We start from the raw sequence: 26,436 nt of genomic DNA on the forward strand, positions 1-26,436 counted from the left end.
TAGCCTTCTTATTAAATTTAATTATAACGATAATATATTTTTAAATACTAACCCTTCTAAAATTAACGGATATATCCTTATAATTTAAAGACTTATTTTCAAATTCGGCATCGAACTTCTATAAATTTATTACCTAAATAAATTTATATAGCCGGATTATATTGACGAAATCAGTAAATTACAAAATAGAGGTAAAATAATTACTAATTTTAAAACGTTTTTTAACGATTGTAAAAATTTCTTATTCGGATAACTATTATTCGAAATCTTTAGAGACTTTTTTCTAAATCTCTTTAATAAAAATTTAATAATTATAATAAATTTTAATAATTTGATCAATAGAACAGTAATTAATTTAACCCTTAATTTCTTCAAACTAATTTTTAATAGACTAATCCTATTCGAACAAAGACTTAATATAATAAGCGGCGACGTAAATACTTATTTAATTACAAATTCGGATATTAGCGTCGTCGAACTCTTTTTAATATTTATAGCGAATATTATACGTATTATTAATTTAATTGTACGCTACCTTCCCGGCGGTCGTTAAATCGATGGTAGAATTAATAATTATATCCTTTAACATATCCTATGTAATATAATATTTATCCTCCTCTTCCTTTTTATCTTTTTCTTCTTTTACTTTTTTATCGTTGACGCTTTCAACAGCTTCTTATTAAAATTAAATAATAGCAGTAATTTTAATAATAGTACCGGTATTCGTATTATTAATATCAATAGTAATAATAATAATAATTATTATAATAATAATTACAACTTTTTTGATTCGGATTCTACAATTAAATTTAACGAACTCTTTCTTTACTACTAAAAGGCGGTCCTTAATCTACTTCGTAAAGAAAAAATCTTCCGACTTAGGGGGTAGAACTTAATAAATTATAAATCCTCCTTTAAGTAGCTAATTACTAAATTCTTAGTTACTACTAACGAGTCTCTTAAAAACTTTATATTAATTAAGCTAATCGTTAGGCGATTTGAAGATAATCATAATAATCTTATTAATAAATTCCTTTAATAAAGATATAATTATTTAAAAGTAGGTTAGCGATTAAACTTTTCGTAGGGATATTACTTATTATCGTAGCGCAATTGAATATAAATACGTAAATTAGATTATTAATTATTAAATTAAATAGTATAAAATTAATTAATTAAAGAATATATATAACTAACTCGAGCGAGCGCTCTAGAAGGTATAGGGAGTGCTAGGGTAATCCAGATATGCCCAGAAATTAGGCTTAATCAGGTGGCTGGGAGTCTAACCCTCAACGAATTAGCCAGAATCCCCACCCTTGAATCTGACAACTATCCGGGTCTTTGTGCCGTGGTATGTAACATCCTTCTCCATGTGGAAGCTTCGGCGAATAATCAGAAGCAAGTCTCGAACGGGTACGATGGGGTTCGGATGTCACGTCAAATGCAACTTTGCCCGTGATACCTTTTCGGTCTACTAGTGATGTATTTGGGAATTGGGAAAGGGGTGATGTCTCCTAGATAGCTGCAGAATCAATCTTGCCTGTCAACATCGTGGATGTGCTTGGTACTCAGGCATCATATGAAGCATCCCGCTCTATGGGTAAAGAGCCGCAATAAACAAACAGCGGCAAAGGGAACTGCCGATACGCTTGTCGCAAAGTGATCTCCATGACTTTGAAACCACATGATAACGATAATCCCTTACTTGCTCGCTATCTCTGCTCTAGGCTCGCTGCTACACTCGCGACTGCTGTTGAATACTATCGTCTGCCTAATACCCTATCTGACCTCCGTTGATCCCCTCCCTATCATGAAACCTGGCAAATTTGAAGCACTTCCAGAAACTCCAACCTTAGGCGTCCTGCCAACATATCCAAATGGAAGAAATAGTTTTCCCGGCCTGTACCCAGTCATAACCAAAAAATATCGTGAGAACCCGCGCCCATCAAATCCAAGAAATATCCCTATAGTCCTCCAATATCGTTAAAGTCCATACCCATGTAGTCCATCCAAAAGAAAATTGTTTGTGCCCGCTGAGGTCACGGGCAATAGCGTGTTGCGGTAATCCACATTCCCGTTATTCAAACCCATGTCGCCGGACGGAAGATCATCGCAAGAGGAAATACTTTCCTCACTCAAACTGAGAACACTTTGTGCTGTTGGAGCGCCTGGTACAAAGTCACCTAGATTAAACGATGACATATCCCATGGATCTTGCCCCCATGCCGTGGCCGACGAAGGTGTAGCAGACGAAGGCGTCTCCAAGGGTGCCAAAGCTGGGCCCCCGTAAATCGCAGTATACAGACTGACCGGGCCACCATCCAACGATCTTACCAGCGCCTCCCACTCAGCTGTCGACATGCCGGTTGATGTCTTCTGCGGGAACATTTGGCCTTGCTGAGAGTGAGAGGATGCTGTGGAAGAGCGTTGTTGTTGTTGTTGCTGCTGCTGCTGCTGCTGTTGTTGCTGTTGTTGCTGAGGTTGACTGCGCATCTGTACCGGGGAAACGGGTGACTGAGGTGAACTTAATGAAAGATAATCCAAGTTTTGCTTCGACTGTGTGCCAGTCGATGTACGTCCCATAAGCGCGGCTTGGGCGACTTGAGCCTGACTCATAGAGTGACGATGGTGAGGTCGCATTTGTTGTGCATCTTGACGTAAGCTATCGAAGGACGTTTGAGAACGGGCGCGGTAAAGCTCGTTCCTGTGCTGCTGTTGAAGTTGCTGATGCTGATGTTGTTGGTGCTGAGGAGTCATAACCATCCCAAGTAGCTTGTCCCGCTGCATAATGAGATCTGTTTCGCTCAAGCTAGCGCTAGAGTGACGACCAAGGGTTGGTTGAGCACCGCGATCGACAGCCGAAGGTGAAGGAGATCCTTGCTGCGCCGGTGGTGTGGGCATACACGCCTCCGGAGACTGTCTCGGGGGCGTCGGCAAGGACTGGGGAAGCGATTCCTCGACGGTAACCAGCATTCCAGCGATCCTCTTGAAATCGTAGGATCCTGGAGCGTTCACCTTGGTAACAATCTTGATAACGCCGTTGACCAGTTTCTCGTTATCCTTCAACACTTTGCTGTCGTGCTTGAGTCCCAATGTCTGGTACAGCAACGCCATGCCGCAGACGATCAAGATGTCTGCCTTGTTCAGGCAGAAGGAGAAGGACATGGACCTCTCTTCCAGCAGTTGAACAATTTGCACAATGCTCTTACTGGACTCGGCAACAGACATGAGTGCAGGAGCAGCCTTTGGGCCCAGGCTAGATGCAATAGCCGGCCGATAGATAAGGATTCGAGTATAATAGTAGGCGAGGGCAAGGAGAGGAGACCTGCTGCCTGTCACATCGGTCGATGGCTTGTCCTGCTTGAAGTTGAGCTTCAAGTGCTGTGGTAGGTTCTCAAACCACTCGGTGAGTTCTCCCTCGAGCGATGACATCTGCTGTAGCGAAAGCTCGTACGAAGTGGCAGCCGGGTAGATCTTCTCAAGGACCTTGCCCAGGATCCGGGATCCTCGAAACAAGGCAAGTGCGCTGGAGATCCTGGTGGGTTCGCCGGGAAGGCTTGGTTGGAATCCCTTTTCTGTAACATATTCATCGTCGGTGTCTGATGGGAACTCGGCGTGGACGTCTTCATCCTTGAGAAGCTTTGGGAGACCAAGGATGGCGGCAGAAAAGCTAGGTCTGTTAGCAATTGTCAATGCCTCGTGTGAACGAGTGCGCTTACCAGTCAAGTGTGTACAGAGTCCAGAACACCTTCTTTCGTGTCTCGATGGTCAGAGCACCGAATGAGAAGCGCTTCTGGCTCTGATGTAAACCTAGGCGATGAGAAAGTCCCACAGCAATGCCCTTGTAGTATTGCAGCCGCTTATAGTCGGCTCGGACGGTGCAGTACATCAAAGCAAGGATGAGGCATTGGAGGGTAAGCATGGTGTTGTCCATCAAGATAGCCTCCAAAGACTTGTGCCATTGTGTCTCGCAAGCGGCCAGCTGCTGAAAGTCAGGCTGCTCACTGGACAGGCCGGCAATGCTAAAGACCAAGTAAAGCTGTGTGAGCTTGTGGTTGTTCTTGATCTTTTCAGGATCCGCGACAAATTCCTCGTAGACACGAAGGAAAGCTGGCTTGTGGAGAACCGGAAACAATGGCGCCCATTCTTGAAAGTAAACATTCACGCAGCGATCAGAAAACAGCCTAGGCGGTATCCTCATACTCTGAGGGGACACCTTTGTCGAAAGAGGATAACATCCCTGAATGTGCAAGAAGGCTTCTGGATTGAAGTCGGTGCATGACTTGCCGTTCTCTTGGATTTTGCGCTTGAATGTTTCTGGGTATGGGGTCAGTTGTCAAGAACGCGGATCTCTCGGGGACTGCTGTGGAAAAGACAAACCAATAAAAGAACGGCCACTGGAGGCGCCCATGAAGTAGGAGTCCGAATTCTCGACACCGAGCAACAAGGGCGATGCTTGGACGCGGAAAGTATCCTCTTTTGCCGGTGTGCCGGAATCCTTCTTTATCTCTGCTGCCGGAGTGCTTCGAGGTGATTCGGCAGACCGGCCGCGATTGCTGTGCATCTTGGAGAGCATATCGAGCTTCTCGTCCTTCTCATCCAGCAAATCCTTGAGTTCCCGGACTTCCGCCTCCAACGCACGTACTCGCTCCTCGAGCGATTCTGTGTAGCCCCTGGGGAAAGCGCGCCTGCTGAGCTTATCGCTCGTCTTGCACTCGAACCCAACATTGGCGCATTGTGAACAACACGGCCTGATCCCGTCGCAGCGGATCTTTTTGCTGCGGCAGCGGTCACAAGCCTGAGCGATGCGACTTTGTGAGCTGTTGCCCACCTTGATAACTTTCATGGGTAGAATGCCGGGCATTTTGGGCGTCTTTCACGCGGCCGGGAGAATCCCGTGCCTGTCGATATTCGATAATGTCGGTAAACAAAGTTGTGGTTGAAAGTGGGCGAGTGCTTGTGTCGAAGGACGTAACCCAAGGTTGTCGATACAGCACCAAATCGTAAAATCAAATCCGTCTTAGATCGTCACAAGACCCAATGCCGAAAGTTGATCTGGTCGTAGAGAGTAGTGGAAAAGAAGAGGCAGTTGACGTTTCTGGTATTGACACTTTCTCACTGGTGTCTGTTGTTCACGTTGATTTGGTCGTAATTCACAATCGAAGTCGAAATTGAGGCGGTAGATGATTGCTGGTGTGGTGATGAATGTGGTAATAGTGGTGTAAGTCAAGAAGCTAAGAGTGAAGAAACTTGAGACAGAAGCGAGCCAAGATCTTCAAATCCTTCAAAAGTCGAGTCGGTCCAGTGAAAGGGGGGATTTGGAGAGCACGACAGGCGGGGCGGCGTGATTTAAGGATGAATTCCGTGGGAAGGAGCATACGGGGGTACATTGGTGTGTTGCTGTGAGCCAAGAGGGACCAGGGGACAGGACTGGCTAGCGGGCCAGCGAGCAGCGTAGCACTGCGTGGCAGCGAGGCAGCGAGGGCGCGAGGGTTGATGCCCGCTGAGGGAAAAGCGGGCGGGAAGGAGTCCCTGGTCATCCGTACTTGCGTACCTGGTACCGCTACCTCTGGTGATCGGTGAGGAAAGAGTCATCTCAACACTTTAGTTGCGACGTACCCGATACTTAGCATCCCACTGCAAGATCTCTCAACTCTGCACAGCAACACGAAGATCCTCTAAAGTTGGAACCTCGAGGGCAACACCAAGGACGTACGTGAACATCAGGGCACTATCGTCAGTGACAGCATCTTGACGCTTGGGCTGCTGCCTCAACGCCGTATTCCTGCTAAGCCTCCGAAGATCACAGAGACTATCCCAGTGTGAGGTGGACAAGGCAACGGACGGTGTGCAAGTGAGAAAGACTAGCGACTCCATTTGATTGCCATCCCCTGGCCAAAGAAGAATCTGGGGTGAGCAGGGATTTACTCGTCAAATCCAACAGATTCGCCAATCATCTTGGCCTTTGTGAGCGAGAATCCACGGCATCCACTATCCCCATCTCCCGGCCCAGCCGACGAATCGCAGCGCTCTCGTAGCGGTCGCGAGAGACCCCCGGCCCCTTTCTCTAGCACACCTCCCACCAGGCTCACAAAGAGGGTTGTGGTCGAATTTCAAGCGAAATCCGGGGCTTCTCGGCGCCTCCTGGCGTGAATGGGACCACAGGGCAACCACCAAGGGACGCCATCCTTCTTCCGTGTTTGTTGGGACGGCGACGTGCGAGGGCTGGCAAGAGTTTTTGATGGCATCATGGCTGGCCTAGACCCCCGTTGTCTCAGCTGCATGGATCGTCAGGTCATGGCAGGTGTTGGAAGTAGCCAACTGGCCAATGGTGAGAACACTGGCCTGCTTACGACCTAGAGACTAGCGAGGCCAGGTTCAAGATCCTCCCGATCGGGCTGGGCACCAAGCTGTTTTGCTTACCGAGACCCTGAGCAAAATTTAAAGCTGCACCGTGATACGGCCTCTGTTGCGATACCACGGGACGATACCCTTCATGGTTAGGACACTCGGGAACCGGACGGGACCTCGCCAAATAGCCTCCTCCTTGAGTTGAGGTTACGGTCGAGAACCCGTTGTGTGCATGGGCAGATATCTCTCTTCGAGGTCAAGCGAGACTTTGTCCATGGTCCGCGTGACGCTGGATGGGGGCATTGAAACATTAAAGAGACAGGGAAGTCCTCAAACCATGGTGGTTATGTCTTGGGATCAGCAGTGCTCTTCACCTTGGATAGTTGAGGACGTTGTGGTTTGGCAAAGATATTCCGTTGTGCATATAACACAGTACGTTGTCTTGGGTGTCAATATGTGCGGCGGAAGAGGCGCGTATTGAGCATCAAGAGGACGGAGCGTTTCGGATCAGCTCCGGAACGTTGAGCGGTTCCCACACCGTAACCCAACCCAGGACTTTATAATTCGGGGCTCACTAGCAGCCAGACGAAACACAAAGCCTCTCTGCTTCAGAATACTTCCACATCAGAAAGCCAAATGTACGGTGTACAGACGGAAACGACGAAGAGAGACACCTTTCCGCATTCTGGAGACGTAAACAACCTACCTACTCCACTAAAAGGGGTCGCTGACGACGACGTGGACGCTTTGCGATAAAGACAAGACTGCCCAGGGCTGGCCCACCGGTGGATCGTCGAGTGTGTTGGGTCAACAGGGTCGTTAGTTGAGACACACACAACGGAATCCAAAGAAATTCGGTGAGCAATAACTATGGTTAAAAAGATGGAGAAAACTGTCCGATCATCAAACAGCCACCGGTCTGCGAAGTGGTGTTCACTTCGCTCTTATGATAAAACGCGAGCGATGATGCATTAGGTTAGGGGATATGTACTGTGTACTATGCACGGCTGCCGCAGTCGCACACGAACCTCCAAAAGATAAAAACAGTTGGATGGGGCCGGCCGCCTCCACACAGTAAAAAGAGACACAACCCCATGAAACGGCCCGCATAACCAAATGATTCCATTCCATGATTGGCTGAAATCTGCACAGCAGGGATCATTTTGTTCCACAACCCTTCTGGAGTTAATCTTCCCCGCATTTTGGTTGAGCAATGCCAAGAACTCCAAGCGATGGATTCCTCTGCTTTTCGCTCTCGATCGGGCATTATCACCACTTTGATGAGTCGGACTCGGGCAAATCCAAGCAAAGAATGGATTTCCAAGAACTGACTGCGGCAGTCCGTCGCTTCGTGGTCTTAATACTCGACAAACAGGTCTCGGATTATCGGATATACCTACCCTACATCGCCCATCCACCGTCCGCAAGATGATGGAAACTCCGACCAGAGATCTCACAGCATCACGAGCATCACCACCCAGTCAGCGCAGTCACATCACTGGCCAGAGCCCCGGTAACATGTCAAGCCAATCTCCCACTTATCGCCGAAATGCGGGGTGATATAGGATTGTGTAATGGTTCCAAGCCTTCTGGGCGGAACCGTTTGGCTGACCGGACATGGAAAAAGCTGGTTCAACAAGAAACTCGTGGTCATCCTGCGCCAGGAGCATACATCTGGACAGTGTAGGGTTGGGGACAACCATGTCTAAATCGCCCCATGTTCGTTTTCGCAATATCTAATGGCTTCCCAGAGCATAAGATCGGCCTCAACTCCGCAACTCTCCCCAACTTTTGGCCTTGTCGCCGCAGTAGTCTCGTTAATTAATGCCCCCTTTCCTTCTTCTTTCACGGCGGTGCTATACGACATCGTCGACGTCTGTGAGCTTGTAAGATTTGATATAGACACAATTTCCCTATCCACGCACACAAACCGATCGTATCCAAGCAAAGTCTCACGAAGAAACTTCCACGAAGAAACTTCCACGAAGAAACTTCCACGAAGAAACTTCCACGAAGAAACTTCCACGAAGAAACTTCCACGAAGAAACTTCCACGAAGAAACTTCCACGAAGAAACTTCCACGAAGAAACTTCCACGAAGAAACTTCCACGAAGAAACTTCCAGACACTTGGATCAGAGAGCATCACGATGCCTTGCAGCCTCCATTTCAAAAATGGGTGGTTCATCAACTGAAATCCTCAGGCTCATTGGACGCCTCCTCGCCAACTAGGTCGGATTCGGCAGTTTCCATCGATCCGAGATATGCCACCACGTTTTCATCAGCCAGTAGCATACGCCTCTGAATGTCATCTTGTCAGTTACTTTGCATGCCATCGCGTGAGGGGGAGACCCTGGGAGTTTGCGGGGGTGGATTCTCACCTCTTTCTCCAAGTCTTCTATGACAACTTCTAAAAGACCGGTTTCGATGCTCCTGAGAAGAGAAGCAGCCTGGCGACATTCGTCCCTCAACAAGTCAACGTCGCCGATGGGGAGCGCAGAGAGATCCGCAAAAGACTGCGCTCTCTCAAGCTGTTGCTGCAACCGCTCCTGGACCACAGTGACAACGCGCAACTTGATAAGCGTAGGCACCTCATGGCTCTGGATAAGGCTTTCAAAGTCTCCTATCCGGTCTGTAACATCCTCCTCTCGCCAGAAAACACGGAGCTGTCGGCCACCCTCACTGTCCTGCAGCACCCGGAAATCCAGGCCGTCCTCCTCGTTCACGCACATGAGGTAGGCGAACGGACTGTTCCATGACACGGCAGAGCTACCCTTGTCGTGAGCCACGTGGACTTTAGGCATGTCCTTAAACGCGAAGAGCTTGGCCTTTGCCAACGGGTCATCCTCAAACGGCTCCAGGGGGAGCACGAGGCTCTCGACAGTCGATTCCGGATCTATGAACCCGTAGCTGAACAGCATCTCTGCGGCTGGCTTGGCGTCGCCATAGCTGATAGTCACCTCCTCACCAGATGAAATCTTGCTGTCTGGCCTGGGCAATAGTATTACCTCATCCTTGGTGTTTTCATCATAGTAAGCCGACGCACTGGTCGAGTGGTTGATCATGTCTATGCATGGCACCATAGACTCCCCCGACTTCGGCAACTCGAGGACTCGAGACCGGTAAAGCGCGTCCAGGAGGATCCAACTGCGTAGAGATGCCGAAGAATTGCCGTCTTCGTATGGCCACAGTACGTCGTTCCAGCTCGGAAGGCTCGATGCGGCCTCCCGGACCGCATCAAACTCGGCAGTGAGGGCCGTCATCTTTGCATTCACAGCCGACTCGAGAGATGTGCCTCGGAGGAGTAGTCGCTCATCTTCCGTCCACAGTGTGGGCACGAGGACCGTTTTGGGTAGGAACTTGATGTACTCTGTCCATGGGTTCGAGACGCCTACTGGAGCTTGGTGTGCCTTAGAAGCCAGAACCAACTGGACGAGGAGAAACAATAAGATATCCCTTCTGGCTGACTGTTGTGTGGAAAGATAACGTCAGCTGGTCTCCGGGACAATATCAATGGGGAAGGTCGGGAGTTCCCGGATAGAGAGGGGGATGGGGGTTGATTTGTAGCAGTTCGCTCATACATGATGTCCAACAGCATCCAGAAGTTGCTTGAAGTTCTTGTCTTCTTTGGCATATTCATCGACGGCTTGTACGTTTAGGACGAGGCTGTTCGGCACCGCCATAAGAGGCACATCGGGTTTGAGATCTCCATCGCTTACTACACCAAAGCCTTTCCCTTCGATATTGGCGACTTTGACATGTGGGAATGTGATGCCGTTGAGCAGAGCCCAAGCGGGCAGCGCCTCAATTGGGAGCCCAGGTTGTGCCATATTTTGAGGAAGACCGCTTGCTGTACGACAGGAAGAGAGGTGCCTTCCCAACCTGCTAAGAAGTAGGTATAACTCGGGGCTTACAAAAACTTGTTTGAGCTCGATCTACGAATCCAATCGTGCATGAGACTGAATGCAAAGGTGAATCCGCACCGACAGAAGCAACTGCAGTAACAAAAGCACCCCGGTCGTAACGATCTTGTAAGATGGAGTAATTGTATGTACGGCCGTTGAAAGAGATAACCCTAACCCAGAACGCCCAGTTCGCAGCTTCCCAATGTTCGCAACTGCCTGCTATGAGTATGTACACTCGTAATTACTGCCCGGTCCTGGCTCAAAGTTGTGAATTTAACAAGTGGAATTTCTCTTCCTTCAAAGTTGCAACTACTCAAACCATTCGGTTTCCTCGGAATGGGTGTTGCGATGATCATCTCGTCGAGCCACCCCTTTTCTTTGCCCTGGCAACGGCTTACTGTCCAAACAAGGCCAGCGTGACTATGCGTTTAGTGGGAAGGGACTGCCCCTCCCGTCCTGCGTGGGCAATCGCATCTCTATTTGGTGGGGCCGATAACGAATTTCAATTCACCCTCCCCAATTGCTGCTGCTGCTTGGATTTGCCCTGTCGCTACAACACCAGCACAGAGCGCGATTGTCGAGACCTTTTTGCCGCCTTTAACAATCATCTACTAGACTCAACACCTTCTTGAATACGGACTACTATATTATCGCCCGTCTGACACATTCGATTACCGCCAACCGAACCAGAACGAACTATCAAAATGCCTCGAGATCCTCTAATTGGACTGGTCGGGAAACCGAGCGCTGGCAAATCCAGCACGCTCAACTCGCTAACAGATGCTTCCTCTAAAGTCGGTGGGTAGCTCCTAGTTTTTGTTTACGAGGACATTACCTTTCCTTTCCTCCGACACCTCGGCTGCGAAGATGGAGGCTTTACCTCATGTACGGACGGGCTGCTGATACGGCTTGCCACGCGATACAGGAAACTTCCCGTAGGCTTCTTCCCGTCACACCTTGCCCATCTCCTGCCTACCTCTATCCGTCTACACTTGAAACAGATCGCCCCGTTTCCTTTTTGCTTCGCACCTTTCATACCACCACTGCCGTCGTCTTTGAACCCAACCGCAAGCAGACTCAAAGGATGTTGCGCTAACAGCAATGCCTTCTGCTACCTCAGTTTCACCACCATCGACCCCCAACGAGCGATCGGCTACCTCCAGATAGACTGTGCCTGCGCGCGCTATGGCGTTAGCGAAAGGTGCAAGCCCAACTACGGCTCCTGCGTGAACGGAAAGCGTAGTGTGCCCATTGAACTGCTCGACGTAGCCGGTCTCGTCCCCGGAGCGCACGAGGGCAAAGGGCTTGGCAACAAGTTCCTCGACGACCTGCGACATGCCGACGCCCTGATACACGTCGTCGACGCTTCGGGCACAACAGACGCCGAGGGAAAGGTCACGCGCGGGTACGATCCCTCCGTGGACATTGCGTGGCTGCGGTCCGAGATTGTGGCCTGGATCAAGGGAAACCTTTGGGAGAAGTGGGGTTCGATCAAGAGGAGGCATATTGCTGTCAAGGCGACAGCGGTGGAAACGCTCCAGGCACAGTTCAGTGGTTACGGGAGTACCGCTGCGGTGGTGGCGCGGACGTTGGATAAGCTGGGACTCAAGGAGCCGTTGGAGGAATGGTCCGGTACGTTGTTGTTGCTTTATACACCCGGGCGGGTTTCGCCAGTACGACTGCGACGGGGGTGCTAACATTGATCTCCGGTACGCAGAGGAAACCGTCGACCGTGTCGTCAACGCCTTTACCGACGAGAAGTTCCCAACAGTGATCGCGCTCAACAAGATCGACCACCCAGACGCCGACAAAAACATCGCCAAGATCGCCAAGATGCAAGACCCAAATTCCATCGTCCTCTGTTCTGCGATTTCCGAAATCTTCTTGCGCAAGATGGCGAAGCAAGGCTACATCAAGTACACAGAAGGCAGCGAGTTCGTTGACACGAGGGAAGACCTAATAGCCGACGGCGACCCGGACGGCGGAGGCCTGAAAGAGCTGGACGAGAAGAACCGCAATAGGATAGAGAATCTGAAGGACATGGTCCTTTACCGATTCGGCTCCACGGGCGTCAACCAGGTGCTATCCAAAGCTGCCGAGATCCTCGGCTTGGTGCCGGTCTTCCCGGTCAGGAATACGACGACGTTCACGTCGGGTGCAAATGAGTCGGCGAACAAGGCGGTATTCAGGGACTGCGTGCTGGTCAAGAAGAACTCGACCGTGGCCGACGTGGCCAGGAAGATCATGGGCGATGCGCCGATTGCCTACGTCGAAGGTGCAGGCGGCATCCGTGTTGCGGAAGATCAGATTGTTACGGTTGGGAAGAATGATGTGAGTGTCCTGCCTGTCATCATTTCAAGGAACCAGTTTACTAACTTGCACATAGATCTTGTCATTCAAGGTAGGCCGAGCATAAACAGCGTATAGACAAATAGTCGCCCAGCTTAGTATTCCTTACGAATAGCGTATGCGACACAGCAATTGAGAGAAAAGGCATTGTATAAGGGTATCGCATGTAGCGAACAGGGAAGAGCGCATGGAGGGATGCCAAAAGGAATCTTTATCCTATGATATGCATCCAACAAGATCCCTTCAACCAGCCAGCGTCGTGACCTGTTTCTCGAGTCGCCGGCTTTAAAAGGAAAGCTCATAAGAACACAAATGACCGGCGTGATAGCGAGAAATGGGAGTAGTGGAATGCTCCTAACATGAAAGGCATGCGTTCCTGTCGTCATTAAAAGCTCGTTAACCCCTTAAGCTTCTCTCCTTCCATTACAAAAAAGCCATCGTTCCACTCGCGTTCGCGTTCTCGTAAACCCGTTCGGGATCTTCCAACGCCCTTCCCATCGCAATTAAACTTGTCTCCTCCTCTCCCGCTTTATAAGCGCCGCAACAAGTATGCCGAAAGGTCCGCGCAATTCCCCCAGGGCGCAGCCCGTAGTTTCGACAAGGGTATCATAAGGCGAAAACAAGCGCCGGAACACGCCGGGAAAAGGAATCAACCTGTCCATGAAGGTATGGTAATCTGCCCACACCACCTTGGTCCCCGACGTAACATTTTTTTTTCTTTCCTCCTCTCCTTGATCGATTAAAAACAAGGGAAATCGGTTTTGTTAGTGTTTCTTGTTGTCGTTGTTGTGTTGTCGTTGCTCATTTAATACTTGAGAATGATGTAGAGAGCGTGGACGATACCGGGAAGGTACTGCAGGCAATAGTTAGCAAGGGTTCCATTGTATGCGACAGGTGACAGGAGGAAGGTGGAACGGGGAAAGCTTACACCCAGGATGGTGAGGAGGATGTTGATGAAGAGATCGGCACCGCATCCACGCTCGAAGAAGACTCCGAGAGGAGGGAGGATGACGGCAATGATGATCTTGCAGATGTCGCTGGAGAGGAAGCAAATGTTAGCAATGGTGGCCTAGAACCAGAATGCGCACGCTGCGTCAAGCAGGTGGGAGAAGCTATCTCTTACCTAGCGGTGAAAGCCATTGTGATGGATTATTGTAGTAAGGTATTAGAGATTGGTGTGATTATCGTGTGTTGGTTGAAGAGTTCAAGAAGATTGCTGAGTGTGAAAGTGAGTTGGATGCTTTTCTTTGTTGTTGTTTGCTTGAGTGGACTGACGTAAAGAAGCAAGACAGCAAGCGGGCGGCAGAGCATTAAATAGGAATGTACTCGTCGGTTAGGTGTGGAGTCCACCCTCTGGGGGTCTCGCTTGCAGCCAGCCAACCGACTCTCATCGTCCCTTTGAGAGTCGGATTTTTTATATGTATCTTGCAACCCGTATATCTTTCAAAAACCTCAACAATCCATATCTCTACCAAAACGCAAGCAAAATAGATGGTAAAATGTTCAGACTGATGTTCTTAACAGTGCGCATTCATCTATATAACTAGATTATTTTCAAAATGTCATGATGTGTTGTTGTGGTGTTGAGAAGCCTGCCTTAGCCCGCTAAAAGTGTTAATATATACCAGCTTAAAGAACATCAAAAACCTCTACAAAGGCAAAATATTATCAATTTTTATCATACGGCATTGTGAATAGCCTTAATCTATTCGTCTTGATTACCTCTATCGATTTATTATAGTATATTTCGATTCTAATACTCTTACGCAAGCGGAAAAGGCTGTACGGTATTACCGCCCACTAACAGCGTATAATATATACTAATTCGAAAAATATTAAGAACTACTACAAAAAGAGGCAAAACATCATCAATTCTAATTATACGGCCTTATAAATAGCCTTAATCTATTCGTTTTAATTTTCTCCATTGATTTATTATAGTATATTTTGATCTTAAAGTTACTACGTGGGTAGAAAAGATTGTACAGTATTATCTCGCTGGCTAAAAGCGTAAACTATTGTAGAAATAAAGATAATAGCTACACTACAATAATATATTATGATATTTTGATTATAATGTAAATATATTGCTTAATGCGCGTAATCTAAACCATTAATTTGAATATTTCACTATCTTTTTTACTTACGTTTTAGTAAAGATATAGATTATTGAAGTTTTTGAAAGATATATGACTTGTAAGATACATGTAAAAAATCCGACTCTCAAAGGGACGATGAGAGTCGGTTGGCTTGTGTAAGCGAGGCCCCCAGAGGGTGGACTCCACCAACCTAACCGACGAGTACGGGACAGCCGTTACGCCTTGCCAAGATAAACTGCATGTAAACCTGGCGGGGCCCTTTCACAACTTCTTTGCTCTTGCAGGGCAGAGGGTCAGGGAACAGGGTGTGCCTGTCTGTTCTCGTGGTGGGCTTGGGGCCGTTTGTGTTCTCGGTTCCTTCAAGGCCAAGCGGGTAGGCGAGGGAAATGAGGTGATGGTTCAACCTTTCGCAAGCTCGCGCGCAAAGCAAGCCATGTACAAGGCGGTTCATACACGCGATTGGAGAGTCGGCTAGAATGCGTCATACACACCACCCAACAACCCCCGTTACGAACCGGCCAAGGTAAGTACTGTGGTAGACTTTAGCAACACCAGTGGTTTGCCGTCTTATTAAGGTACCCAGTTTTGTCTACATACAACTCGCAATCCTCCCTTGAGAAACGAGGAACTGTGCCCGACGGGAACACACCTGAAGGAGGGCCGCCTGATCAGTTGTGCTGAGCAATGCTGAACAAGCTGGGATTCGACTCTGGGACTCCGAAATCCTCACTGGTGAAAGGACCACAGGGTCTCATAGCGCTAACTTACACCGCTTTACGATTCCATGACACCGCAGCGCAGGCACATGTGGTCCAAGCATCTACAGCTCAGGAACAGCACGGGCAGTGTTTCTTGTCGTCTAACGGGGCTGGGTAGATCGAAAACCCCCCTTGAAATGAAATGCTTGTGACACTTCCGAATACCCTTACAAGGATGTTTGTTCTCATGCTGCCTTCCATGCCCATGATGGTTTGAGAAACAGAGTTTTCTCTTCGAAGTTGTAATCAAAGGGTCCTGACAGTGACGTAACCAAGCCCAGGTGAGCCGAACTGCTATCCTCCCGTCGAGCGGCCAAGCGCAAGCCAAGCGTTTGCCAAGATCCCGCCCCAGCTACGACTTTGACGGAACGAACCATGCTCGAGTCGCCCAGCAAGAACAAGCCAGTGACATCACCAGAATCACCCAAATGTGGCGGGGGACACGCAGCAAGTGTGGCGCATAACCATGAAATGAAGGCTCAGCACGCTCAGCTTAGGCGCGGCCGGCTCACGCCGAGAACGATCACCGATTCCATCAGTGTTGATCTTGATTTCACCGTACACTCCAAGCGAAGCGCGATGCAGTTTCAGGTCCTCCTGAGCGATGCCCAGGGCTCGGCTTTATAGTTGGGCGGCAGGCCAAGCTGGCCAAGCCGGGTACGGCGGAAGTTGTGTGAACATTGGCGTTCTGGGCTTCGGGATGCGAAGAAGTTTGAGCATTTGGTCGCGTGAGGTTGTCTGTGGATTGTGCGAAACGGACAGGAGATTGGTGATTGAAACTTCGACGATTTGAGTGGTTAAAGATATAAGACCAAGAGGCCATGGCTCCGCAACATGGCGGCCCTTCAGGATACCTCTATCACATGTCATTGCTTGTACTTGTCGAGAAAGGATAAAGTGAGTAGGACAGTACAGGAAGATATGTGTTCAAGTGAGTAGAATATATAAGATTTCGATTCTAACCTACCGACAAACATATGGGCCCCTTCGCTTGACTTTTGAAAAGCATGAGATACTGCTGCTGACGACCAGGAAAACTTCATAAGCGAGTGTTCGACCTGAGATATGGACCACTGAAGGAACCAAGTGCCACTATGAACGGCAAGAAAATAATACGTCAAACAGGCAGCCGGGTAGCAGCCGGTACCTTCGTCGGTTCTGGATCCGAGAACTGGCACAGACGGGATATGGAAAATCGGAGTTTCAATGTGATCGACAGGGCGGGTGGAGATGCCAGCCGGACGACCTTGATGGACCGAGTGCCCCACTTGTCGCCGATGTGGAGCCCCGCGCGCCCGCACGCCAAGCCCCGCCTTCCGCCTGCCGACTGGAGCCCTAAAATTTTACAGGCCAGGCCACACATTTTGTCAAAAATTTCCACCCGGCGCGTTGCGACCTCCACTTCACCACTTCCGTCCACCAAACCCTCAGAACCCAACAAAAGGCGCAGGATATCCAACCTCTTTGCGTCCTTCTTTTGACTTGTCCTTTGTCAACCCACAAGCACATCTCCATCCCCGTCGACGCAATGGCTCCCATCACCGTATGTTCGCCCACATGAGACCATCGCTTTGCTGTTGGCCCAATCCTCAGCCGATATGGAATCATCCCGTGCTTTCATTTTGGTCTGAGCGACCATGGCGTGAAGCAGTAGGCTAAGTCAAATTGTGTTTTACAGAAGAAGTCTGCCAAGGGCAAGGGCCCCAAGGTCACCAAGAAGTTCGTTATCAACGCTTCTCAGCCCGCCAGCGACAAGATCTTCGACGTCTCTGCCTTCGAGAAGTTCCTCACCGAGAAGATCAAGGTTGAGGGCCGTGTCGGCAACCTCGGCGAGACCATCAAGATCTCCCAGGTCGGTGATGGCAAGATTGAGATCGTTGCCCACAACGAGCTCTCTGGTCGCTACCTCAAGTACCTGTACGTGTTCCCCCCTCGCGACAATCAGAAACCACCCACCATTCGAAACCAAGCAGGCGCTAACCGATTACTTTTGCGAAACAGGACCAAGAAGTTCCTCAAGAAGATGCAGCTCCGTGACTGGCTCCGCGTCGTCTCCACCTCCCGCGGTGTTTACGAGCTCAAGTTCTTCAACGTCGTCAACGACGAGGCTGAGGAGGATGAGGAGTAAATTTGATAATCTAAGGGAATCAATGGAGACTTGAGGTTATCTGGCAGGGAATACCATATGATGGACGGGTGTGCATTGTGCTTAGCGGGAAACCGGGTTCAATGAACAAATGTCAAGTCGCCTCCTTGTGAGGCATGGCGTTCTGGCCAAAACCACACCTGTCTCGCCCACGCGCATGTGAATATCTGATTTCTTGACATTTTCAATCATTCATGAACCATCTGTAACGCCTCCGTTCTAGGAGTATCTAACCCAAAAGTAAACAGACAAACAAACGCTTATGCGCCATAACCTCCCGAGATATCACCCCGACCAAATGTCCGACACCGGTACTCCTCCCACCTACCCAGGCAAGGACCTCATGACGCCCTCAAACACCAACAAAGCCATCGCATTCGCCGGGAATGCCCTCAAGAAGCAAGGCAAGAACCCGCGCCAGTATCCTTTCGCGCCGTTCTCCCTGTAAACCGCCACCGCGGCGTCCCTCCACCTAGGGAACCTCCTCACACCATCGCCGACCCCTCCTCCCAAATTGTCCGTCATGATCCGCTGCTTCACCACATCGCTCGGGTAGCTCGTCAGCCAAAACACCTGCGCGCTCAACCCGCCGGCCCAGAAATTGATCGCCGGCGTGCTCATCTGCGTGTACTGCGTCATCCACTTGCTAAACACATCGTACGTGCCCCACCAAAAGAAGAAGAAGCTGCGGAACAGCATCGTCGCTCCCAAACCATGATACACGCCCCTGATGCCGTGGTGCGTGTACACCTTCTTCAGACAGTCAATCGGGCCCTTGTACATCCTCTCCTCCTTGCGCGCCGCATACTGGATCTGCAGCCGCGCCTTCACGTGCTCCACGGGCGCCGCGATGAAGCTGACCGTCATGCCCGCCAGGATGCCGGCCAGGCCGTGGCCGTGCGAAGGTAAAGGTCTGGCTGGGTCGTGCAAGGGGTGCCAGGGCGGGTTGAACAGGTTGTCGCGCAGAAGGCGGCGGTAGACCGTCAAGGAGCCGAGCATGACGCTGTCCATGAACATCCAGCCGACCAGCGGCGGGGAGGCGCCCTTGTAGAGGCCTAGGATGCCTTCGTTGCGGATGGTATGAGTGACGCATTGGAGCGGTCCGGAGAAACGGGAGGCGTCGGTGGTTTGGAGACGGACTTTGATGGTGTCGAAGGGGTGGCCGACTGGAAGAGGGAAGGGTTAGTACTAATGTTCAATATCGCAGTTGCGATGAAGGGTGATGTAAAGAGGCATTGGAAACAGTTCTGTCACTGTTGTAAGTGCAGATACGCACCAGAGAGCTTGGCGATGCCCGAAAACACGCCGGCTACGAATCCCTTGTAGTTCGCGGCCGCTTTCTGGGCCGCTACCGGGGCGGCAGTAGGGACCGCAGCAGCTTGTTGCTGGTGTTCTTTCAGGTTGGCGTCCATGGTGTCGGTGGTTTCCTTCTACCTCGAGGAACCTAAGTATCTTGTTCTCACTTTATATCATGGACCGGAGGATGGTGTTGAAATATGGGTATCAAGAAAGTTCCAATCCCATCGACAAAGGAAGGAGATACCGGCGAGGACGTGGGATGGGCAGGTAAACCTCACTAGATTACCTGTGCCTCTGCCCTTCGAACTCAAATCTGGAAGAGGAAAGAAGAGACTATGGTTACTAATCATGTTCGGGATCTGTTACTTTTCTGAACAATCTTGACTCGATCGACCGGCACATCGGCCACCAAAGTTACGGATCGGACCTCATCGGAGTCGGAGCTGGTACGTAGCTTTCTGACTGTCCATCCAGGGGTGTGAATGTCCCCGCTAAAAAAGTTCAAAAGCTGGGGTGTTGCACTGATGGGGTTGCCCCGTTGATGGTGGGGTGTAGTAACCGCTATTGCCGTTTACTCCATTGGCAAAGAAGTATAGCATGTGTAAAAAGGTCTCATCCAGACTGCCTTGCGATCGGGATGCAATTCCTAGATGTTTTCAAAAAGGGCTCGCTTTTGAGCATGTATCGGATGTAACATTTCGAAAAGAAAAGAGTAGTTAGGGCTCCGCGATGCTGCCGTGTTAGTGATATCTCGGATGTACCGTGATTGGTCGATAGATTGTAGAACAGCTCCTAACATCGGCCTCCATCTCAGACTTGTTCCGTCATTCTTGACTTCCACGATCCTGGGACCCCCCATTATTCTATCCAGAGTCCGCACTAAATATTATATGCTATCTAGAGTAAGTTTATCCGAATTATCCTTTTGATGCCGGGTAACGACCAACTCTCCAAGCCAAAATATGGTTTCACCACCCGTTTCCCCGTTCTCCCGTGTGTTTCCGACCTGCAGAAAGGCAACACCATTATCAGCAGTCCAACAGCCGACCATGTCACACCCCCAGATGCCTACGCCATGCCAACAATTACCTCCATGAAGATAAGGTGGAAGTTAGGTAGCGGATAACCGGGAATAGAGAAGGACTCCTTGATTGAAGGATGCCCAGCTCTTGAGAAACCTCCCCCTCCTCAACTCAGAACCTCTTCCCCCAGAAAAGTGTTCCTCCCAGAACCCTGCCAAGCAAGTATCCTCCATAAACACCACAGAGAATGGTAACCGGCCACTTCTGCCACTCGCGGTCCCAATCAAGCGGAATAGGCACAGCGCCCAGCCACGCGCCCACAAGGCCGCCCACCAGACCGCCAAAGGTCTCATCGAGCGGTGCGCGGAATCCGCCGATCGCAGCCCAGGCGGCCGTGTCGACGCCGTGTACGTAGAAGAGCGGGAAGAGCGTGAGGAGGGCGAGGTGTGCGGCGCACAGGAAGGTATGAGATCCGTGCGTGAGGAAAGGTGCGCCGAAGAGGACCATAGCGAAGTATAGGAAGGGAGTAGCGACGAAGGTCAAAACGGAGGCTAGAAGTGCGGTCTAAAGTTTGTTTTAAGAAAGGTTAGCGAGAGCACACTCTCAAATCATGAGGCCTCGTAGACGATGAAACCCCGGAGAAAGGGTAAGACATGACAAGACATACAATGATCGTGCTCGACCCAATGTCGCCGCCCTTCTTCTTCTCGCCCGGCCGGGGTTTCCGGTTCGACTTTGACGCCGGCTCACCCGCGGCAGGCAGGCAGAGAAGCGCATAGGTCATCTGGAGAGCCGCAACGACAGGCAAGGCGTTGCGCATCACTGGGACGGGATCGGCGACGAGGGCGTCGAATCGAAGCAGGTACAAGGCGGTCAAGGCGGCCGGTAGGGCATGGCGGACGGTCTGAGCAGCCGGTGTTTGCTTGATGTGAACGGGTCGCAGTGTCGCCAGCGAGCTGCTAGCACCAGCTGTCGTTGTCGTCGAATCTGTCCCTTGACTTCCGGACGTAGCTTTCGTTGTTGAGGCCGACTGGGCTACGGCGCCCTTAACGATCGCTGATGAGGACATTGTTACCGGGTCCACGAGGGGCATTGCTGTTGCATGGAATGAATTGAAGCTGGACAAGCCGAAGTGACTTCGTGGTGCCGACCCTGATTGTCGATATAGTGGAAGTAGTAGACTGTACCTGGACAGTCGTTGAACCGAACAGTTGTCGCAGGAAAGTTGAGAGCAATGTTGCCGATGGAATGATCACGCCAAGCTTCCAATTGACGGGCGGGCGGGACGGTTAGACTCGGTCTCCACTGGTGAGCCCCTGAGCGCAGAACCCTAACCCTGTGTTGCTCATCACCTCTGCTCTTCGAGGCCAGTCAAGATCTCACTCGCGCCCTCTTAAGATCATGTAACCGTATTGGAAAAAACCCTGCTCAGGACTTTGGATGCTATGTTTTATTGATGCTATTTGGTAGACTGGTCAGAGTTGAACCCGTTCAGCACCGCGGATGGGCCCTGCTTCCGTGTATAGCCAAACGCTTCTCAAATGCCTACACCCCATACGTGACGGCTGATATAACAACGACCCAAGCCTCATAAACCATGACTTTGAGAGCCTACAATGTGCCCTTAACCTGCAAGTTGCTGACCCCAAAGGCAAATCATCTCCATCTATTGAGCCTCCTTAGCCGGGATGAGGTTTCTCAAAGACAAGTCATACACCACATCCTCGACCTTCTTAACGGCGTACTTGACCGAATCTACCCTCTTCCGCAGGATATCGTTCTTCAGATTGAGCATCTGGAACCCTCCGTGCAGATCCTTGATGAACCCGCTAATCTGCACAGCCAGCTCTGTATCGCCCAGCGTCACAGAGTTCATGGCGAGGCGGCTGAGGTCTTCAACAACCGAGATGAGAGCCAGGAGATACTCTTCGATGGTGATGTGGAAGGCGTCACGGTCCTTGAGGTTGACGGGAGCTAATTCATAAATGGTAAGCATCTGTTTGTCCTGTGCCATGTGGTGCTTTGACCAGCGGATTGATAAAGCCCAAACTTACCTCCAAATACCTCACCAACTTCCTCCAATGTCAAAAGACGACCAACCTCGCCGGGCTTGCTGTCGCTGCCCATGCCGCCCAACCAAGCACAGAGGAGCACCGTAGCGATGGCATCCTGAAGTGTGCGTCCCCACTTGTAGTTGTACCTTGAGGAAAGATCGGTCAGCTCGTGGCCTCAAGGATGTGACAGCAGCTTGTACTCACTTGTAGTAAGGGTACTGCGAAGCGAACTGAGCTAGTCGGGTCGTGGTATCCAGTTCCTTCTTGATACCACTCTCAACCTGGGAAAGAAGTGCGGGATCTAGGTGGGCAGGTTAGCGTTCTGTTCCAGCTTTTGAATATTTCATCATGAACTCGGTCATAGCGCCTCATCCCACAGGTTCTCAGGTAGGGATCAGTTTGAGAAGGGGTTTGGGGGAATCATGAGATAGACCATTTGACTTGGAGCATGATCGACAACTGAGAAGGCAGTCCAGGAGCGAGAACCGTACATTTCGAACGAGAAGTGGAGTGGATCTTGGTCAACACTCCCTGCGTATAAGAGACATTCTGATTGAGTTCCTCGATGATCTGCTCCAGGTCTTTGCGAATACTGCTATCCTTCTCGATGTTGTCCTTGAGCTGGTCGAAGAGCGCGGGGTCAATCATCGGCGGAGCCATCTTGAACAAGTTGTTACGTCGTGGAAAGGGCGATGTTATGAAGTTGGCAACAATTCGAGAAGTATGGAACTATAAAGTGATTGTGAATGGCTGAGTTTGATGTGGTTGTTGGATGTGATGTGGTGATCAAATCGAGAATCCTTCGTGCAAACCGCAAACGATAAAAGTGACGGATGCTTGATTTTTATCTGCGATTGCAGTTTGTTCCAATTCGGCAATTCTTGAACGCGATGAAAACACAGAAGGGAAAGAGCGACTACGAGGTCAGTACGACAAGATCTTGATATTGGCAGACCAGATGTTTTGAGTTACATGATTTCTTATTATCTCCTGGTACTCATTTTGCCATGAAGACAGCGTCCATGACCACATACCAACGTCAATTGAGATCATGACCGGCGTTGTCCCATTTCAAAGCTCAGCAAGGATGGTCTGTGCACAAGCAGACTTTCCTGCGGTGCCTAAAACTTTATGAGGTCGTGACTGTTGGGTAACTTTCTCTTGGCATCTGTTGCGTCGGTAATTAAGGTGTCTCGACGAGCCATGGTGCAACCCTCTGATCCAGCAAAAGTCATGGAGCTTAAAAACAGGATACTGGAAAAGACTATGAGTCAAAGGCAACGTTCTTGACATGAAGTTCTTTAGAAAGAAGCCGAAGCCATGGGCCGGCGCAAAAGGTCAGCCCCCACAGTCAAGCAGGTACTTTGACAAAGCACGTACGTGCGTAGGTAAGTGGAAAGCACAGACCATAGGAACTTCAACCGCTTTTCCCACGATCCGGTATCACTTCGGAACTCTGGACAGCTACCGAACCACCGGACATATGTACTTCTACTACGACTTCTGACGGCAAGACGAGCCTCTATGCCGGAAGGCGGCGCGGATACCCTAAATGTACGACTGAAACAATCATAGGCTCCCAAAACCTACCATGTAGTGTTTGATCAATGGCAACGTTTCGGACGGTTGATAATACACCTTGATCACTCATTGCTCGGGGACCTTTGGTGACGCTTTTCTTATCCACGACCAAACAGCTTTGGGGACAGTTGAGGCCGTCCACTCCATTGGATTCGCCCTATAAGCTTGAGGCGAACAGTTCAAGGTTGACGTAGGTACGTCTCTTCAACCTTGTAAACTAGTCCCCTGTATCGCTTCGCCGTCACAGCCGAGACCACAAGGTTTTCCGTGTCATTGACAACCCGATGTTATGTTGGACCTAGGGGGTTCGTTGCCAATGCATCATGTATCCAGGCATTCCATCTCCCTTTGACAAGTCTTTTATGGCTTCCTCTTCGAAGAGGAGAGATTCCATGCCTCGGCACAGCAACCCCTGGTCCAAGCTGTTGCGGGGGATCTGCTTCCCCTGTAAATGCGGGGGAGGAGACACCTAGATGCCTTCAGCCAATTGACCGCGAGCTGAGTTCCGGAAATGGGCAACCTTGAATGCCTACATTTGCGGTCGACTAACATGGGGGTTCGCGAGTAGGCGAGGTTCGCTCCGCTACCAGGCAACCTGTCCACTCACTCATACGGGTCCCTGTCCATACATTTTGAGATGCTGAGGTACGCGAGAGTGGCGGCACTGGGGAACGGATTTATCTTCCGTCCCTTCTTGGGAGGGAGGTCATGAGGGTTGTCCAAACAGCGGCTTCGAGTGAATGGTAACTTCTCGGTACGCTACTGCCGTGCTTCACCTATAGCCAGCTGTTCCCGTTGAGCCATCCCATTCACTTATCTTGTGGCGCCGGACTTTTGACACCTAGTGGCTCTGCCCTTCACTCACTTCCTTTCCGCCCTTCCCCGCCCCCGAACATATATAAACGAGAGGTAGTGCCGGTACTTGACCCATTCTTCACAGCCCGTTCTCAGCAGATACCTCGGAAGAAAAGCTCCCTTCGACGATGCCGGTCAAGTCACGATGGACCGCCGATGTTCCTCGGTGCTCACTGCAACAATGGCTCTTTGACTCGCCTTGCGGTCCTCTCCCAGACCGTCGTGCATATATCGATCCTGAGCAACCCGATACGAACTACCTCAATCTCAGCGACTACCGACTCTTGGCCAAGCGCGTCGCCTCGGGCTTACAGAAAGCCGGTCTGAAGGAGGGCGACAGAGTGCTCCTCTTTTCTGGCAACAACATCTTCTTCCCTGCTATCTTCCTTGGCATCTTGATGGCCGGAGGCATCTTCACCGGTGCCAATCCCAGTTTTGTGGCCCGAGAGCTGGCATATCAGCTTCGCGACAGTGAAGCCACCTTTCTCGTCACGGCACAGGGCTCTCTCAAGACAGCCTTTGAGGCAGCTAAGGAGGTTGGCCTGCCAAGGGATCGCATTTTCGTTCTCGGCGGAGATACTCCTGCAGCACAGCAAGTAGCGCAATCTTCCAATCCCGGACCAGGGCTGAAGGGTCGGATCGAGGGAGCCAAGCATTGGACAGAACTCCTTCAGGGGAACGCCAAAGAAGCAGAGAGCTGGAGCTGGAAAGAGCCAAAGGATCCGCAGACCACGACATGCTGTCTTAACTACAGCAGTGGGACCACTGGAGTTCCCAAGGGCGTTGAGATCAGTCATTACTGCTATGTCGCAAACGGAGCTCAGGTTATTCACCTCAACAACCTCAACCCCGACTGGGAGGAAAGGCAAAAGCGAGCCCGTGCCCTCTGCTTTCTGCCGCTTTACCACGCTTATGGCCAGTCAGTCTTTGTCGCGAACATGCCTCGGGCCGGAATCCCCATCTACATCATGCCGAGCTTCGATTTCGTCAAGATGCTCGAGTATGTTCAGCGCTATCGGATTACTTCACTCATGTGCGTGCCACCCATTGTGGTCGCATTGACCAAATCCCCTCTCACCAAAATGTACGATCTCTCAAGCGTCGAAGGAATGGGTTCCGGAGCCGCCCCGTTGGCAAAAGAGGTCTACGATGAAGCGGAGAAGCTGTTCAATGGAAAATTCCTTCTGCGCCAGGGCTGGGGCATGACAGAAACGACATGTACTTGCATGTCATGGGATCCTCTTAACAATGAGCCCAGCTCAGGCGTGGGCGAGATGATGCCCAACTGCTCTGGAAAGCTGATGTCGCTGGACGGAAAAACCGAGATCACGAAGGCAGGGGAAAGAGGCGAATTCTGGGTCACGGGCCCGAATTTGATGCGTGGTTATTGGCGAAAGCCGGAAGCGACAGCGGATACCATTGTCGTTGACGCAGATGGCACTCGCTGGCTCAAGACGGGCGATATCGCCTACTTCGACGCGTACAAGCCTGGAGGAATCATTCACATTGTCGATCGGCTGAAGGAGTTGATCAAGGTGAAGGGTAATCAGGTGGCGCCTGCTGAACTTGAAGGGCTGTTGCTCCAGCACCCTGAGGTGGCCGATGCAGCGGTGATTGGTGTGACAATCAACGGCGAAGAAGTTCCTCGAGCCTACATCGTTCGCCAGAACCCTAAGTCAAGGATCACTGAACAGGAAATTGCCGACTGGATGGCTAGCAAGGTGACCCGGTACAAGCAGCTGAAGGGCGGCGTTGTTTTCACCGACAACATTCCGAAGAATCCGGTGAGTACTGACTATGTCTTGTGATGTTGCATGTGTCTGGATGCTAATGCGTAATTCGTACAGTCTGGCAAGATTTTGCGTCGGCAGCTTCGGGATCGCGCGGAGAAAGAAGTGGGAGATATCAAATCGAAGCTCTAGAGAGAGTCGGAAGCGGGATGGTGGAGGTCGTATCGCCCTGAAACTGGAACAACGCTTGCCTTTACTTCATAGCCGATGAGTTGGGAATATGACGGGA

General features: G+C 50.5%; 10 protein-coding genes across 10 annotated transcripts; 3 read left to right on the top strand and 7 right to left on the bottom strand.

Annotated features, from left to right (window-relative positions):
* Window positions 1–1,890: 1,890 nt before the first annotated feature.
* On the bottom strand, window positions 1,891–5,106 carry B0H65DRAFT_123562 (transcription activator protein acu-15). The gene is made up of 3 exons (XM_062820708.1): window positions 4,381–5,106; window positions 3,720–4,317; window positions 1,891–3,670 (listed from the first exon to the last, which is right to left on the bottom strand). Exons 1-3 carry the CDS (start codon window positions 4,862–4,864, stop codon window positions 1,984–1,986), a joined length of 2,769 nt encoding a protein of 922 aa, XP_062684794.1. The 5' UTR covers window positions 4,865–5,106; the 3' UTR covers window positions 1,891–1,983.
* A 272-nt stretch (window positions 5,107–5,378) lies between these two features.
* On the bottom strand, window positions 5,379–5,901 carry B0H65DRAFT_458085 (uncharacterized protein). The gene is made up of 2 exons (XM_062826381.1): window positions 5,511–5,901; window positions 5,379–5,485 (listed from the first exon to the last, which is right to left on the bottom strand). The coding sequence occupies exon 1, from the start codon at window positions 5,875–5,877 to the stop codon at window positions 5,650–5,652; it is 228 nt and encodes a 75-aa protein (XP_062684795.1). The 5' UTR covers window positions 5,878–5,901; the 3' UTR covers window positions 5,379–5,485; window positions 5,511–5,649.
* Window positions 5,902–8,339: 2,438 nt separating this feature from the next.
* Window positions 8,340–10,595, bottom strand: B0H65DRAFT_458090 (uncharacterized protein). The gene is made up of 3 exons (XM_062826382.1): window positions 9,931–10,595; window positions 8,731–9,816; window positions 8,340–8,650 (listed from the first exon to the last, which is right to left on the bottom strand). The coding sequence occupies exons 1-3, from the start codon at window positions 10,177–10,179 to the stop codon at window positions 8,537–8,539; spliced, it is 1,449 nt and encodes a 482-aa protein (XP_062684796.1). The 5' UTR covers window positions 10,180–10,595; the 3' UTR covers window positions 8,340–8,536.
* A 363-nt stretch (window positions 10,596–10,958) lies between these two features.
* Window positions 10,959–12,670, top strand: B0H65DRAFT_546529 (P-loop containing nucleoside triphosphate hydrolase protein; the record flags this gene model as incomplete). The annotated part of the gene is made up of 4 exons (XM_062829449.1): window positions 10,959–11,056; window positions 11,375–11,886; window positions 11,972–12,585; window positions 12,641–12,670. The coding sequence occupies 4 exons, from the start codon at window positions 10,959–10,961 to the stop codon at window positions 12,668–12,670; spliced, it is 1,254 nt and encodes a 417-aa protein (XP_062684797.1).
* A 738-nt stretch (window positions 12,671–13,408) lies between these two features.
* Window positions 13,409–13,743, bottom strand: B0H65DRAFT_506899 (uncharacterized protein; the record flags this gene model as incomplete). The annotated part of the gene is made up of 3 exons (XM_062828101.1): window positions 13,409–13,456; window positions 13,532–13,640; window positions 13,727–13,743. 3 exons carry the CDS (start codon window positions 13,741–13,743, stop codon window positions 13,409–13,411), a joined length of 174 nt encoding a protein of 57 aa, XP_062684798.1.
* Window positions 13,744–16,988: 3,245 nt separating this feature from the next.
* B0H65DRAFT_546531 (ribosomal protein L22e) lies at window positions 16,989–17,588 on the top strand (the record flags this gene model as incomplete). Its single annotated transcript, XM_062829450.1, has 3 exons — window positions 16,989–17,003; window positions 17,139–17,377; window positions 17,462–17,588. 3 exons carry the CDS (start codon window positions 16,989–16,991, stop codon window positions 17,586–17,588), a joined length of 381 nt encoding a protein of 126 aa, XP_062684799.1.
* A 186-nt stretch (window positions 17,589–17,774) lies between these two features.
* Window positions 17,775–19,284, bottom strand: B0H65DRAFT_123800 (mitochondrial carrier domain-containing protein). The gene is made up of 2 exons (XM_062820710.1): window positions 18,883–19,284; window positions 17,775–18,772 (listed from the first exon to the last, which is right to left on the bottom strand). The coding sequence occupies exons 1-2, from the start codon at window positions 19,016–19,018 to the stop codon at window positions 17,931–17,933; spliced, it is 978 nt and encodes a 325-aa protein (XP_062684800.1). The 5' UTR covers window positions 19,019–19,284; the 3' UTR covers window positions 17,775–17,930.
* Window positions 19,285–19,931: 647 nt separating this feature from the next.
* Window positions 19,932–21,168, bottom strand: B0H65DRAFT_123765 (GPI biosynthesis protein family Pig-F-domain-containing protein). Its single transcript, XM_062820709.1, has 2 exons — window positions 20,595–21,168; window positions 19,932–20,491 (listed from the first exon to the last, which is right to left on the bottom strand). Exons 1-2 carry the CDS (start codon window positions 21,018–21,020, stop codon window positions 20,099–20,101), a joined length of 819 nt encoding a protein of 272 aa, XP_062684801.1. The 5' UTR covers window positions 21,021–21,168; the 3' UTR covers window positions 19,932–20,098.
* Window positions 21,169–21,352: 184 nt separating this feature from the next.
* Window positions 21,353–23,032, bottom strand: B0H65DRAFT_458102 (Translin). The gene is made up of 4 exons (XM_062826383.1): window positions 22,473–23,032; window positions 22,186–22,282; window positions 21,982–22,127; window positions 21,353–21,901 (listed from the first exon to the last, which is right to left on the bottom strand). The coding sequence occupies exons 1-4, from the start codon at window positions 22,639–22,641 to the stop codon at window positions 21,594–21,596; spliced, it is 720 nt and encodes a 239-aa protein (XP_062684802.1). The 5' UTR covers window positions 22,642–23,032; the 3' UTR covers window positions 21,353–21,593.
* Window positions 23,033–24,251: 1,219 nt separating this feature from the next.
* Window positions 24,252–26,372, top strand: B0H65DRAFT_123847 (uncharacterized protein). Its single transcript, XM_062820711.1, has 2 exons — window positions 24,252–26,201; window positions 26,265–26,372. Exons 1-2 carry the CDS (start codon window positions 24,546–24,548, stop codon window positions 26,337–26,339), a joined length of 1,731 nt encoding a protein of 576 aa, XP_062684803.1. The 5' UTR covers window positions 24,252–24,545; the 3' UTR covers window positions 26,340–26,372.
* The last annotated feature ends 64 nt before the right edge of the window (window positions 26,373–26,436 follow it).

The sequence above is a fragment of the Neurospora tetraspora genome (assembly GCF_033439725.1).
Source record: "Neurospora tetraspora strain CBS 560.94 chromosome Unknown B0H65scaffold_2, whole genome shotgun sequence".
Taxonomy (NCBI): domain Eukaryota; kingdom Fungi; phylum Ascomycota; class Sordariomycetes; order Sordariales; family Sordariaceae; genus Neurospora; species Neurospora tetraspora.

Excerpts from the sequence above, each read along its gene's own strand:
- B0H65DRAFT_123562 (XM_062820708.1), bottom strand. The coding sequence starts at position 4,864 with ATGCCCGGCATTCTACCCATGAAAGTTATCAAGGTGGGCAACAGCTCA. Across the intron at positions 4,318-4,380 it reads CAGTGGCCGTTCTTTTATTG|AAACATTCAAGCGCAAAATC; the intron begins GTTTGTCTTTTC and ends CCCCATACCCAG. Across the intron at positions 3,671-3,719 it reads ACTCTGTACACACTTGACTG|CTTTTCTGCCGCCATCCTTG; the intron begins GTAAGCGCACTC and ends TAACAGACCTAG.
- B0H65DRAFT_458090 (XM_062826382.1), bottom strand. The coding sequence starts at position 10,179 with ATGGCACAACCTGGGCTCCCAATTGAGGCGCTGCCCGCTTGGGCTCTG. Across the intron at positions 9,817-9,930 it reads TGGATGCTGTTGGACATCAT|TCAGCCAGAAGGGATATCTT; the intron begins GTATGAGCGAAC and ends TCCACACAACAG. Across the intron at positions 8,651-8,730 it reads TAGAAGACTTGGAGAAAGAG|AGGCGTATGCTACTGGCTGA; the intron begins GTGAGAATCCAC and ends GATGACATTCAG.
- B0H65DRAFT_123765 (XM_062820709.1), bottom strand. The coding sequence starts at position 21,020 with ATGCCCCTCGTGGACCCGGTAACAATGTCCTCATCAGCGATCGTTAAG. Across the intron at positions 20,492-20,594 it reads TTGGGTCGAGCACGATCATT|ACCGCACTTCTAGCCTCCGT; the intron begins GTATGTCTTGTC and ends AACAAACTTTAG.
- B0H65DRAFT_123800 (XM_062820710.1), bottom strand. The coding sequence starts at position 19,018 with ATGGACGCCAACCTGAAAGAACACCAGCAACAAGCTGCTGCGGTCCCT. Across the intron at positions 18,773-18,882 it reads GGGCATCGCCAAGCTCTCTG|TCGGCCACCCCTTCGACACC; the intron begins GTGCGTATCTGC and ends TCCCTCTTCCAG.
- B0H65DRAFT_123847 (XM_062820711.1), top strand. The coding sequence starts at position 24,546 with ATGCCGGTCAAGTCACGATGGACCGCCGATGTTCCTCGGTGCTCACTG. Across the intron at positions 26,202-26,264 it reads ACAACATTCCGAAGAATCCG|TCTGGCAAGATTTTGCGTCG; the intron begins GTGAGTACTGAC and ends TAATTCGTACAG.
- B0H65DRAFT_458085 (XM_062826381.1), bottom strand. The coding sequence starts at position 5,877 with ATGGAGTCGCTAGTCTTTCTCACTTGCACACCGTCCGTTGCCTTGTCC.
- B0H65DRAFT_458102 (XM_062826383.1), bottom strand. The coding sequence starts at position 22,641 with ATGGCTCCGCCGATGATTGACCCCGCGCTCTTCGACCAGCTCAAGGAC. Across the intron at positions 22,283-22,472 it reads CTCCACTTCTCGTTCGAAAT|ATCCCGCACTTCTTTCCCAG; the intron begins GTACGGTTCTCG and ends CTGCCCACCTAG. Across the intron at positions 21,902-21,981 it reads AGTTGGTGAGGTATTTGGAG|CTCCCGTCAACCTCAAGGAC; the intron begins GTAAGTTTGGGC and ends TTTATGAATTAG.